Here is a 14,510-nt window from a genome sequence, read left to right on the forward strand (position 1 = left end):
AACCTGCCTGCAACCACCAGCAGTGTGCTAACCATTGCGACTATAACTTTCAGTGAGGATATCCTGGGAGTTGTAGCTGCAATGGTTGGAAGTTGTAGGTGGCCGAGGAGCGGAGCCGGACGGCTGCCAGGGATATGAAACTATACTGTCATTTCACATTTCCTGGCCTGGGCTGTGATTGGCCAAATCCGACCAGCCAATCACAGCCCAGGCCAGGAAATATGAAATTACAGTGTAGTTTCATATTTCTGGAAGACGGCCAGCTCCGCTCATCGGCAACCCTCCAAGCTGCAACTACCAGCTGTTGCAACTACAACTCCCAGCATGTCCTCACTGAAAGGGCATGCTGGGAGTTGTAGTCCTGTAACAGCTTAGGTAGCCGGTGGGTGGGAAATGTGGAGAGTGGAGGCAGACATGAGTGGAATGAGAGGTGGGGGGAGAGAAGTGGGGGACATTAGCTGAGGGAGGGGGGGGACATGAGCAGCATGGTCATGAGCGGAGTTGAGGGGCCAGGGCAGCGGAGCCAGAAATACTGAACTACACTGTAATTTCATATTTTCCGGGGGGTGCCGTGATTGGCCGAGACCAACCAGCCAGTCATGTCACCGCCCGGGAAATATGAAATGACAGTGTAGTTTCATATTCCTGGGAGCCGGCCGGCTCCGCAACCTAGCCACCCGCCCACAACTACCACCGGCCCATTAGCCATTGCGACTACAATTCCCAGTATGTCCTCACTGCTAGGGCATGCTGGGAGTTGTAGTCTTGCAACAGCTAGCGGGCGGGTTGCAGGTGCAGGCAGGTCGCTGGCGAGCGGCTGGTGCCTCCAGCTTTTGCTAAACTACAACTCCCATGATGGGAGTTGTAGTTTAAGAACGGGGTGCCTTCAGCTGTTGCTAAAATATAACTACCATGACAGGAGTTGTAGTTTAGAAACAGCGAGACTCCAGCTGTTGCTAAATTACAAGTTATATCTTTCCCAGACAGCCAAAGGCTGTCTGGAAATTATGGGAGTTGTGGTTTAGCAACAACTGGAGGCTCCCTATTTGGAAACACTGGTTTATGGGCATTTTCCCTAAGGGAGGTCACCATAAATGTACTAACCAATTTTCCATGTTTTTTTCTTCTCATTTCAGATCCGTGTATGCAGAGGACTTCTTCAGAATCGGTGGACTACGTCGATGACCAGCAGGTTTTTGTTTGTTTAAAATTAATGAAATGGTTAACAAGGGCTTGTGGGGAGTATTTTTTGGAATAAAAGTTTTTAAAAAGTGTTGTTTTTTTTCCAATTTACTTTACAGGCTTTGTTTGGAAGCTGTCTGATAGACTGAGCCCTTTACTAAGCCGGGCTTAGCGTTCGCCACAAAAACAGCTAGCGCTAACCCTAAATTATTTCCCCGATACCCACCACCACAGGGGTGTCGGGAAGAGCTGTTACCAACAGGTCGGAGTGTCAAAAATGGCACTCCTGGGTCTAGGCGGTAACAGGCTGGCGTTATTTACCCTGGGGAGGGCCAGTAACAATGGTCCTCGCCCACCCTGGTAATGTCAGGTTGCTTCTGTTTGGTTGGTATTTGGCTGAGAATAAAAATAGGGGAACCCTATGCGTTTGTTTGTTTTTTATTATTTAAGCAAAATATGTGTGAGGGTTCCCCATATTTTCATTCTCAGCTAGATACCAACCAAGCAGAAAAAGCCTGACGTTACCAGGGTGGGCGAGGACCATTGTTACTGGCCCTCCCCAGCCTAAACAACGCCAGCCTGTTACTGCCTAGGCCCAGGAGCACCATTTTTGACATTTCAGGCCTGTTGGTACCGGCTCTTCCCTGCACCCCTGTGACGGTGGGTACCGGGGTAGTAATTGTGGGTTAGCGCTAGCTGTTTTGGGGGCTAATGCTAAGCCCCAGCTTAGTAACGGATTCCGTCTATAAGACAGCTTCCACTACTAAGCCTGTAAAGTAAATAAAATAAAAAACACTACACTTTTTAAAAACTTTTATTCCAAAAAAACACTCCCCCACAAGCCCTCGTTAACCATTTTATTAATATAAAAAAAAAACGTTGGTCATCGACGTAGTCTACCAAAGTCCTCTGCATACACGGATCTGAAATTATAAGGAAAAAAAACATGGAAAATTGGTTAGTACATTTATGGTGCCCTCTCTTAGGGAAAACGCTCATAAACCAGTGTTTCCAAACAGGGAGCCTCCAGCTGTTGCTAAACTACAACCCCCATCATTTCCAGGCAGCCTTTGGCTGTCTGGGAAAGATATAAGTTGTGATTTAGCAACAGCTGGAGTCTTGCTGTTTCTAAACTACAACTCCTGTGATGAAAAAATGAGCCCTCACACATTTCCGTATAGGGAAAAATAAAAAAGTTAGAGGGGTCAGAAGAGGACAATTTTAAACATGCTAATTTTCATATAAATAGTTATATATATATATATATATATATATATATATATATATATATATATATAAAATATATTTTTTTTAAAGTAAAACAAAATCAAACCTATATAAGGCCCCTTTTCCACTGCCGCAAATGTCCATCAGCCACTTTTTTTTTGTGTCTTAACAGATGTTATTTTTGACGGGGCACAATGGGAAACAACGGGTCCCGACTGATGCCATTCACTATTATGGGGTCTGTAGGACGCCGTTGTTTTTTTTGACGGGCATAACGAGAGGAAAAAAAACGTTGCATGATGTATTTTTTCTCCTGCTATTCTCCCCGGGTTCCCCCACGGACGTCACACTGTTGTATCACAACGGCAGTGTGAAAGAAGCCTAAGTTTGATATCATTTCAACTGTATGGACCTACAAAATACATAGAATGTGTCATTTTTTACCAAAAAGTGCACTGGGTAGAAATGGAAGGTCCTAAAAGAAAAAAATTGTAGTTTTTTTTTTTTCCATTTTTGTCCCACAAATACAATTTTTTTTGTTTCGCCATAGATCTTGTGGTGAAATGATTGATGTCATAAAATTGGTAGTGCAAAAAACAAGACCTATATATAAGCGTTGAAAGCGTTTGATTTTAAGAAGGTGAGGAGAAAAAAAAACTAAATTTCAAAAATAAAAAACCCTGTGTCCTAAAGGGGTTAAAGAAAAAAAATTATAATTGTATGTATATATATATATATATATATATATATATATATATATATATATATATATGTGTATATGTATAGCAACAGAAGAATGCAGCAGCACACTGCCAGCACAAGGATATAGGTGAAACATGAAAATGCAGTTAAAACATGGAGAGCTATACAGCTATGGTGTAATAGATGCAGATGTGAAACTATGAAATAGTGAGGCACTTAGCTCGCAAATTTGTCTCCGCCGGCGGTCAAATAGCTTGGACCATCCCACCGCGATAATATTCTTTGTCTATATATATATATATATATATATATATATATATATATATATATATATATATTTCACACATTTTTTACAGAGAAGAGGAGCTGGGGTTACAAAGTGGTGGTCTGGAGTCATTTATTGGTTTTTGTTTATGTGTGCTAACAAAAATGGTATTCAAAAGTTATTTATTGTTTTCTACTTATGTGAGCCAAATTTATCAACCCCCTGTGCTTGTATGATAAATATTTCACACATAAGCAAAACCAAAAGCAAGAAAAAAAGGCCTACAGAACTCGCTTACCAAAGCAACGATGATAAATGTTCCCGATAGATTTTAAACTACACATCATAACCAGCTTAATTTTCTTTTCTTTTCTTTACATATAGATCCGCTTTGATGTTGCAGACAGAACCACTGGGAAAATTTTGGACAGGTCCCTTATCTTTAATGTAGAAGTAAAGGATCTAAATGATAATGCCCCGACATTTGATAACAAGACATATGAGGTTACGGTAAAAGAAACAGCCAATTTGGGTGAGTTATAAAACAGTATGATTGATTGTCTTTTTTATACACTTACTGTACATCTCAGGCTTAAGCTATATTGGTTTCTATTGAAACCAGTTATAAGGAGACGCTCCCTACCTTCCTACTTATGGAGGTCATCATTCATGTTCATTTTCTAGCAATACTTCTTCCTTCTTCCTTTTCCAGTTTTAGAAAAGTTAGTGTCCCTGTTATTTGAAAAAACATGTCACAGAGACACATTTTTGAACGGTCGGGGTCTCATTGATGACTGCCAGTATTACCTCTTCCTTCTCCTTTCCTCAATAATATAAAAGCAAAAGCTTGTAAGTGGGGGTATATGGATTTTTGTTATGAGGTGAAGCTAGCTACTTCCCCCTCTCTGATGTTATTATTCATATATTCCCTTCTCATTCTCTTCACTTTCCGTTACTTGTTCCTTCTCTTTTTTTTTCCAGTAGCACAATGCTAACTAGTGTTATTACATCTATATGTATTTCTATTAACACAAGTTGTGAGGAAAAGCTAGCTACTTCCTCCCCCTTATTGACATCATCATGCTTGTATACTTCTATACACACGTTCCTTCTTCCTTTTCTTGCTAACACTATTCAACTGCAGCTATATTGAGTTCTATTCAGCCAAGTTATGAGGAGAAGCTAACTACTTCCCTCCTTATGGACCTCATCATTCATGTACAATTCCCAGCAATCCTTTTTCCTCCCCCTTTTACAGTAAAAACAACATGTAAAAAAAAAAAAAATCTTTATTATTTTCATCTATACTAAACGTTATTTAAATTACCAAGTCCTAAAGCTTGTAAATGCAGCCATATTAATTTCTAGTATGAGGAGAAGCTAGCTACTGCCCCCTCACTGATGTCACCATTCTTATATACTTACCTAGAATGCTTATTCCTTCTCCTTTTCCAGTAGCAATACGCTTACTCTTGTAACTTCAGCTATATTAATTTCTATTAAAACCAGGTTATGAGGAGAAGCTAGTTACTTCCCCTCATCATTTATTTACACTTCCCAGCTATGAAAAGAGGCTAGCTTCTTCCCCTCAACACTTTTCAGCACTTTTTTTTCTTTCTTTTTTCTTTTCAAGAAAAAAAATAAATGTTGCAGCTATACTGATTTTGAGTATGAGAAGCTAGCTACTTCCACTTTTACTGTTGTCACCATTCAGGGGTTTGTCTGCTGGGATTAGTAGTGCTCCTAGTATTGTCAAAGGTGCTGTGAGTGGTGTGGCAGCCCCCAATGTAACCCAGCATTAGGTAGGCACAGCTGTGTTAAAGGATTACTCCAGCACCGCTTTTCTTCCTATTTTGCCCGGGCTGCAAAAAAACAAACAAAACGAAAACAAACCTTAACTCACTTTCCGTTGCTCCCCTGTTGTGCTGCTATCGGTCTTCGGTCCTCCGATCCGTTCTTCTTCCTGCTTCCGTGTGCATGGATCGTCACAATGCAGTAAATGTATCGCCGGCCGCAGCAATGTCCCGCCTCGGCCGGTGATAGGCTGAGCACAGTGTCCTGTAAGGAGCCTGGGCCCCGCCTTCTATTTTTTGTGGGATTAAGGCCGTAAAATTTACCAATAAACTTTCTTGTTTCTTGCAGATAATGCAATACTTCAGGTTACAGCAGTAGATCAAGACAAGGAAGACACCCCGAATTCTAAAGTTTCCTATTTTTTGGTTAACCAGATTCCTGACCTTCCTAATATGAAATTTAGTATAGATGCTAACACTGGATTGATCTTCGGAAAAGGCTGCTTAAATTTTATGGTTTGTTGTCCTATTTATTTTAACTTTCCTTTTATAAAAAAAAATCTGGGTCTAGTTTAAGTTATGCTCAGCATAATAATAATAATGGGTTCTTTTCGTCTTATTGGATAAGGGGTCTCCTGACTCAGAAAGCGACTGACCATAACTGTGGCCCTTTCCAAGTTTCTGCATGCACAGCAGTGTCCCCAGCCACCGACTATAGAGAACTGCATGCACAGCCCTATTTGCTTTCTGAACAAGGTGCTGTTGACTTTTAAGTTCATTTTGTTAAATTTTTTTATTCAGAATGCAAACCTCATCCGGCTTATCGTAGGGGCTCGAGACCAAGGAGCTGAACCCATGGCAAGCACAGCTACTATTATTATCCGTATTGAGGATGGGAATAACAACATGCCTGTGTTTACCACCAGCAAAGTAAGTACTAAATTCCAAATTAGGCCATGTTCACACAGTGTAATTTTTGCGGACTGCCCGGACAGAGGCCGGTACACTTTAGTCGTTTTTTCCAGTAATTTTTATAAAAATTAATACAAGCTGGAAATGGTGAAAAAAAAGAAAGGAAAACACTTTAATCAATAAAATCACCACCAGTCTAGCCCGCCATCGGTTAGGTGTTCACCAAGTGAGGCAATGACATAACATACGCTTCTTCACGTGCCATAGATGTGCCGTACACGTACAAGATGGAAAAGCCCACTGAGGTCAGTGATCGGCTGCAGCATCATGTGAACAATGTATTTGATGTAATTGCAGCAGTTCCAGTGGGGGACAATGGTACAATGGGGAATTTAGGGATAAGTTTTTCCCTCCCTTTTTTACCCAAGTTTCAGCTTTAAGTACATTTTATAAACTTACCAGGAAACCCCTTTAATGGCATGTGTGTATATAAGCAGGGTGTTTGGAATTCTGTAACAGCAAAACAGATCTCCAACCCTTATAAAGATCCTAGATATATAATGATATGTAATATATTTTATGAAGATATAATAAAACTATAGGAGATCATAGCTCTGCCTGATCTTTCCTTTTAGTATGATCTAAGTGTTCGAGAGGGAGAAGTCAAGAATGACTCTGTACGGTTAAAAGTTGAAGACAAGGATTCGCCAAAAACGCCGGCTTGGAAAGCCAAGTACAAGATATTATCTGGAAATCATAATGAAAATTACAACATAGTGACGGATCCACAAACCAATGAAGGAATTTTCAGTATTATAAAGGTAACGATCTACAGGGTCTTTATATTGATAGACAAACATTTGCTAAACAATCTTGGCCCGGGTGGGGAATAGCCGGGGCGGGGTGACAGCTATAGATAATGCAAAGATGGCAGTCATGCATTGTCCCTAAGGGGGCCCAATCTACCACATAAGGTCCCGATAACATTGCCCCACTCTACACCCTGCATTGAGGTACGGGAAGTTCAAATTGTGCAGAGGCACAACTTAAAGGGGCGGCTGACCCCCGGGACCTTAACCCTAGATATTAAATGACTTTTGGGTGACAGCAGGGTGAGCTTAAAGTAGTGGCTGATAGAGCTGCAGCTCCAAGCCCCTACCTGAAAATAAACCCAGCCTAGCAGTGCACGCACAGTCACATGGCAAATAGACTACCGGTATTTTTTTGAATCAGGAGCAGGCTGGGCTAGTCCCCCAAGTACACTTTAGGGCTGTGTCCGCCACTTTAATTCTGCTCTGATGCTTTAAGAGCAATGCTGTTGGTGCCTATTGGTAGCAGACGTGCCACACATGCATTTATCGTCCCCAAGTTTGTTTCCAATTGGGAACTATTGTACAGCATTTACATTTCACAGTAACTATTTTTAAATACAAACATCTGGCTGAAGGAAAGGTGTAAAACGTGCCATGTGTAGCTATTGTAGTGAAAGTTATGAGTAGCCCAAACTTTAGGAAAGACATTTCTTCAAATTATGTTCTCCCCTCCCCAGCATTTATTAAAATAACATACTGAACAGTTTTTATTTTCATTAGTAACATTTCTGGTAACTTTTTTTTTTCACCTTTTAGTTAATTGCCATAATAAAGTTTCAAACCAGGTTTAATGTGTATATATATATATATATATATATATATATATATATATATATATACATATATATATATATATATATATATATATATATATATATTTATGGTCGGATCCTACCGCCTGGAACAGAATGTGTACCTGACCCAAAACCACCCTGGGAACCTAAGCTAACTGCGGCTTGTGGTGTGCCCGAGCCGCCGTCGGGGGTATACCTAAAAGAGGGCATACCCCAGTCATGGACAATGTTATTGAGAAATATGTAAAAGAGGGTGGTGTGGGTGGGAGAAACGATCGCCAACGATGAGTGACCTGCCCCTTCTTACCCTTAAATAGCGAAGGCTATCGGCTCCTCCCATAAATCCAGGTTGTGCCAACCTTTCACACACACACACACACACACATATATATATATATATATATTTTTTTTTTTTTTACTGCTTTACTATTTCAATCTAAATTTACTCTACAAAAACCCTTTCTATATCATAGACCAGTGTTCCCTGACCTAGGGCATCCCAGCTGTTGCAAAACTACATACATATCATGCCATACATACATTACTTATCCTGTACTGATCCTGAGTTACTTCCTGTATTATACCCCAGAGCTGTACTCACTATTCTGCTGGTGAGGTCACTGTGTACATACATTACATTACTCATCATGTACTGATCCTGAGTTACATCCTGTATTATACCCCAGAGCTGTACTCACTATTCTGCTGGTGATGTCACTGTGTAGATACATTACATTACTTATCCTGTACTGATCCTGAGTTACATCCTGTATTATACCCCAGAGCTGTACTCACTATTCTGCTGGTGGGGTCACTGTGTACATACATTACATCAGTGTTTCTCAAGCGTGGTCCTCAAGTACCCCCAACAGGTCATGTTTTCAGGATTTCCCTAGTCTTTCACAGGAGACATGATTGTGGTGATGCCTCATGCACTGATCATAATTATATCACCTGTGAAAGGAAATCCTGAAAACATCACCTGTCTGGGGTACTTGAGGACCGTGCTTGAGAAATACTGCATTACACTACTTATCCTGTACTGATCCTCAGTTACATCTGGTATCATACTCTAGAGCTGCAATTACTATGCTGCTGGTGGAGCCACTGTGTACATACATTATATTCCTTATCCTGTACTGATCCTGAGTTACATCCTGTGTTATAATTGAGAACTGCACTTGCAATTCTGCTAGTGGAGTCACTGTGAACATATATTATATTACTTATCCTGTACTGATCCTGAGTTATATCCTGTATTATACTCCAGAGCTGCACTCACTATTCTGCTGGTGAGGTCACTGTGTACATACATTACATTACTTATCCTGTACTGATCCTGAGCAATATGTTGTATCATACTCCAGAGCTGCGATCACTATATTGCTGGTGAAGTCACTGTGTACATACATTACATTACTTATCCTGTACTGATCCTGAGCAATATGTTGTATCATACTCCAGAGCTGCACTCACTATTCTGCTGGTGAGGTCACTGTGTACATACAATACATTACTTATCCTGTACTGATCCTGAGTTATATCCTGTATTATACTCCAGAACTGTACTTACTATATTGCTGGTGAAGTCACTGTGTACATACATTACATTACTTATCATGTGCTGATCCTGAGCAATATGTTGTATTATTCTCCAGAGCTGTACTCACTATATTTCTGGTGAAGTCACTGTGTACATACATTACATTACTTATCCTGTACTGATCCTGAGCAATATGTTGTATCATACTCCAGAGCTGCGATCACTATATTGCTGGTGAAGTCACTGTGTACATACATTACATTACTTATCCTGTGCTGATCCTGAGCAATATATTGTATCATACTCCAGATCTGCGATCACTATATTGCTGGTGAAGTCACTGTGTACATATGCTACACTTTGATCTGCCGTGTTGTTCTAGTGTGCAGCCTGCAGTCACTGAGGGTCAACCAAAGGCCCACCAAAATCCTCAGCACCAGGCCTAAGATGCTGACCCTGGGTGATAGAGGGAAAGTACAATCATCTGTGTTGGATTTTTTTCAGCCAATGAATAATATTAACCCTTAATAAACTTGATTCTTGTGCTTTTCATCCTATTCACACACAACTGATATTTGCAGAAACTTCTGCAGTTGTCTAAACAGAACTCACAGAAACCCATGTGCTTGCTGAAATAAACCCCCCTAATTATGGCACCAATTTGCAATCTGCTGCTTGTGAACATAATCTTATAGAATTAATATCATCTACCCATAAACTTTTGATAGATTTCCAATGAGTTATTATTGCCTGGAGTTTGACAACTGTTTGTCTTCATAATTTTTTAGCCTCTGGATTTTGAAGGAACTCCGACCAAAACAGTTGTTATAGCGGTGGAGAATGAAGAGCCGTACTTTTCATGTCAAGCATCAAGTAACAAACTGAGGATGGACAAAAAAGTAACCCAGAATAATGCAACCATCAGCATCACTGTCATAGACTCCAATGACGCTCCAGTTTTCTCTCCTCCAAGTAAAGTCATAAGAGAAAAAGAAGGTCTGAAACCGGGGACAGTCCTGGCGACGTTTAATGCAACCGATTATGATAAGGTGCCAAATAAGATCAGGTACAGTCAAACATATTTATAGTATGAGATAGATGGATGAATAGATAGATAGGTAGAAGAAGGACAGATCGGCTCTCATGACATGTCCGTTTTAATTTTTCCATGATATAACAATAGAAGAGCAGAAGCAGATTGTGCTATTCCTCTGTTATTCCTCCGGTTAATGTATAAATGAATTCAGTAACTTGGGGTTACTATTCCACTTGTCTTTCTACACATTTTGACACCATCCAATCGTTACTGACTATGGAAGAAGACACCAATTTACCTATACATTGCCAAACGTGAAATATAAAGGGGGAGATTTATCAAAACCTGTCCAGAGGAAAAAGTTGCTGAGTTGCCCATAGCAACCAATCAGATTGCTTCTTTCATCTTTCAGAGGCCTTGTTAAAAATGAGAGGTTTGGTTGGTTGTTATGGGCAATCTGGTTGCTATGGGCAACTGGGCAACTTTTCTTCAGCACTGGTTTTGATAAAGCTCCCCCAAAGACTTTAATAAAAAGCCCACTTGGTAAGAATGATTGATGCTGCAATGCAAATCTCCCTTTTACAAACACCTAACCCTCTCTGTAGCATCTAAGGCGCTGACTTTTATTGCGGCATGGGAAAAGGTGTCTTGGAATCTCCTTTTTTTCCCCAACCAAATCAGTTCCTTAAACGATAGGGGATAAGATTCCTGATCGCGGGAGTCCCACCGCTGGGGACCCCCATGATCTTGCACGCGGCACCCCGTTTGTAATCAGTCCCTAGAGCGTGTTCACTCCGGGTCTGATTACAGGTGACCACCGGGCCGGCGGTGTGTGACGTCACGCTCCGCCCCTCAATGCAAGCCTACGGGAGGGGGCGTGGCAGCTATCACGCCCCCTCCCGTAGGCTTGCATTGAGGGGGCATGATAGCGTCACACGCCGCCGGCCCGGTGGTCGCCTGTAATCAGACCCGGAGCGAACACGCTCCAGGGACTGATTACAAACAGGGTGCCGCGTGCAAGATCACGGGGGGTCTTCCACGATCAGGCATCTTATCCCCTATCCTTTGGATAGGGGAAAAGATGTGTAAGCACCGGAGTACCCCTTTAATGATGGCTCCTGGTCTCACTTCCGTATGTGTTCACTTGAGAAAAAATAAAGACCAAAGTCCGTAGCTTACTTTCAAAAGTTGTAACAATTTGGCCCTTTATATCCTGCAGCCTGCTGAATATGCATTCCAGCTACAGGATCCCATTTACACATGTGGTGGCTCTGCCCAAATATAAAACACTTATGGTCAGATATATACGTGTACATATCACTCAAGTGTGTTAAGTATCCTTCCCTGTCTTAATAACTGCAATCCTTCCTGTTATACCATCCAATCCCTTTTAATAAGAGTCCTCCTGTCTGCAAAGTAAACCATAAGTATAGACTTGATGAACTAACATCTTGGAAAATCCACCAGCACTGTAAATTCAAGGACATTTTTGATACTGTGCCAAAACAGCTCCTTAAACCATTTTGTTGAATTCATACTGATCTACCAAATATTCGTATAGTTCTAGAATTCATTCATTTTCAATATTGTTGGCCAGTAATATGGGCAATGCAAGTATTTATATAGAAAAAGATGAAAAGGAAAAACATCGGCGACTCACCAAATCTTGAGCTTTATTTAGAAATACTCACATATTACAAACATGTAACGGGGTGGACTGGTGCAGGGGGGGTACAGTAGGCGATACACGGCCGTGTTTCGCACAGGTGTTGTGCTTCGTCGGGCACATAAGCAGAAAGGCAGTTTTTTTGTTACCGAGGTAAGGCTATGTTTACACACTGTTTTTATTTCAGACTATTTTTTATTGCTGTAAAATAAAAGTTCCTTTTTTGTAAAATTTTATCTTATACAAATTGGTTAAAAAACAAATTATGTTTTACCATTTAATGGGCATTTATTTTTATCTAAAGTCCACTGAGAATAAATAAAAACGTCAAAATGCCATTTAATGGGTGTTTTATGCCCGGGTAAGTGCCATGCCCTCTTCTTTGTTTATTATCTCTAGCATAGTGAGTGTGCCAGGTACCACAGCTCAAGTGAATGGGACTGAGATGTTATACCATGCACAGCCACAATGAAATAGATGGCGCTCTGCCTGGCAGACATTGAAGAAGAGGAAGCTACACTCATATCATTGAGTCTAATATTGATGGCCTATCAATGACCATGATCAATGGAAAACCCTGATAGTTTATGAGGAATAATAAATTTACAGTCAACTACTATGAATCAGTAAATGCAGTGATCTTTTTTGACTGACAGGTATAAAATAGCTGAAGATCCTGCAGATTGGGTGACCATTGATGAAATTACGGGACGTCTTACAACAAAAAAAGAGCTTGACAGAGAATCTCCCTTTGTTAACCAGACCTTATACAAAATAGTCGTTCTTGCTGTAGATGACGGTAAGCACATCCCTCGGTAGGATCTGTTCTGCAATGTATTTTTATAGCAGTTTTGTATGATCAATTATAACAGTACAGTACAATTTTTGCATTGTGCTAGTTTTGTGTTCTATTGCCAGCAATGTAGGTAACCTAGGCAGTGTAATTAACCTCTGCTCTTAGAACAACAGACTTTATTGTAGTAGGTCTGACCTGTTTTTTAGCTAGACAATAGTTTGGAAAGATGGAAAAAAGGTGATGCCTAACAGCTGATATAAATATGAGGCATATGCACCCCTTACATCTTTATACCCTTTACATCATTATTGCTTATATCAGTGGTCTTTAATAGTGTTGCTCGTGAATATGCGCAATACGAATTTTATTCGCGAATATCGTATATTCGTGAATTAGCGAATATTCGCGAATATAGCACTATATATTCGTAATTACGAATATTCTTTTTTTTTTTTTTTTTTATAAATTTTTTTTTTCATAGTAAACATCACAGTGATCATCCCTCTCTGCTTCCAGCTTGTGTAATGTAAAGAAGGCTCTAATACTACTGTGTGAGACTGGCGTGCGAATTTTCGCATATGCGAATATTTGCGCATGCTAATTTTCGTATATGCGAAGTTTTGTATATGCTAATTTTCGCATATGTTAATTTTTCGCGCACGCGAATATTTGCATATGCGAAAATAAAACACGAATATTTGCGAATATATGACGAATATTCGTCCATATATTCACGAATATTCGCGAATTCGAATATGCCCTATGCCGCTCAACACTAGTCTTTAAAGGGTACCTGTCGTCACCCAAAACTTTCGATATACTGTAATGTAGATAATACCATTATATGTATATTTGTAATATATATTGGTTAAAATTTTTATTCAAAATTAAATGTGTATATTTTTGTCCCTACAGCTATTGTCTGTGTGTCACTATGAGGAGACCAAATACAGGAAATGTGGTGACAAGCAGGGCTCTGTACACTGAGAACAAACAGGGCTCTGTACACTGAGGACAAGCGGGGCTCTGTACACTGAGGACAAGCGGGGCTCTGTACACTGAGGACAAGCAGGGCTCTGTACACTGAGGATAAGCAGGGCTCTGTACACTGAGGACAAGCAGGTCTCTGTACACTGAGGGCATGCAGGGCTCTGTACACTGAGGATAAGCAGGGCTCTGTGCACTGAGGACAAGCAGGGCTCTGTAAACTGAGGACAAGCAGGGCTCTGTACACTGAGGACAAGCAGGGCTCTGTACACTGAGGACAAGCAGGGCTCTGTACACTGAGGACAAACAGGGCTCTGTACACTGAGGACAAGAAGGGCTCTTTACACTGAGGACAAGCAGGGCTCTGTACACTGAGGACAAGCAGGGCTCTGTACACTGAGGACAAGCAGGGCTCTGTACACTGAGGACAAGCAGGGCTCTGTACACTGAGGACAATCAGGGCTCTGGGCACTGAGGACAAGCAGGGCTCTGTACAGTGAGGACAAGAAGGGCTCTGTACACTGAGGACAAGCAGGGCTCTGTACACTGAGGACAAGCAGGGCTCTGTATACTGAGGACAAGCAGGGCTCTCTACACTGAGGGCAAGCAGGGCTCTGTGCAGTGAGACTGTAAATGAAATGCTCCCAGCTCATACACCAATGATTGACAAGACAGGAGCATGCACAGAGCCCTGCTTGTCCTGCCCTCACTTCCTGTATTTGGACTTCTCATAGA

At 41.0% G+C, this 14,510-nt stretch overlaps 1 protein-coding gene and 1 long non-coding RNA gene across 4 annotated transcripts in view; one reads left to right on the top strand and one right to left on the bottom strand.

The window, feature by feature from the left end:
- Nucleotides 1-14,510, top strand: part of CDH26 (cadherin 26) — a 109,364-nt gene that overhangs the window by 65,891 nt on the left and 28,963 nt on the right. Inside the window, exons 5-10 of the mRNA XM_056547568.1 lie at nucleotides 3,761-3,908; nucleotides 5,519-5,685; nucleotides 5,971-6,099; nucleotides 6,717-6,902; nucleotides 10,079-10,356; nucleotides 12,649-12,791. Coding sequence (XP_056403543.1) covers nucleotides 3,761-3,908; nucleotides 5,519-5,685; nucleotides 5,971-6,099; nucleotides 6,717-6,902; nucleotides 10,079-10,356; nucleotides 12,649-12,791 — 1,051 coding nt within the window. The remainder of the gene's footprint in view (nucleotides 1-3,760; nucleotides 3,909-5,518; nucleotides 5,686-5,970; nucleotides 6,100-6,716; nucleotides 6,903-10,078; nucleotides 10,357-12,648; nucleotides 12,792-14,510) is intronic.
- Nucleotides 1-14,510, bottom strand: part of LOC130296236 (uncharacterized) — a 122,912-nt gene that overhangs the window by 3,001 nt on the left and 105,401 nt on the right. The gene's annotated exons all lie outside the window — the stretch shown is intronic.

The sequence above is a fragment of the Hyla sarda genome, chromosome 12 (assembly GCF_029499605.1).
Source record: "Hyla sarda isolate aHylSar1 chromosome 12, aHylSar1.hap1, whole genome shotgun sequence".
NCBI lineage: Eukaryota > Metazoa > Chordata > Amphibia > Anura > Hylidae > Hyla > Hyla sarda.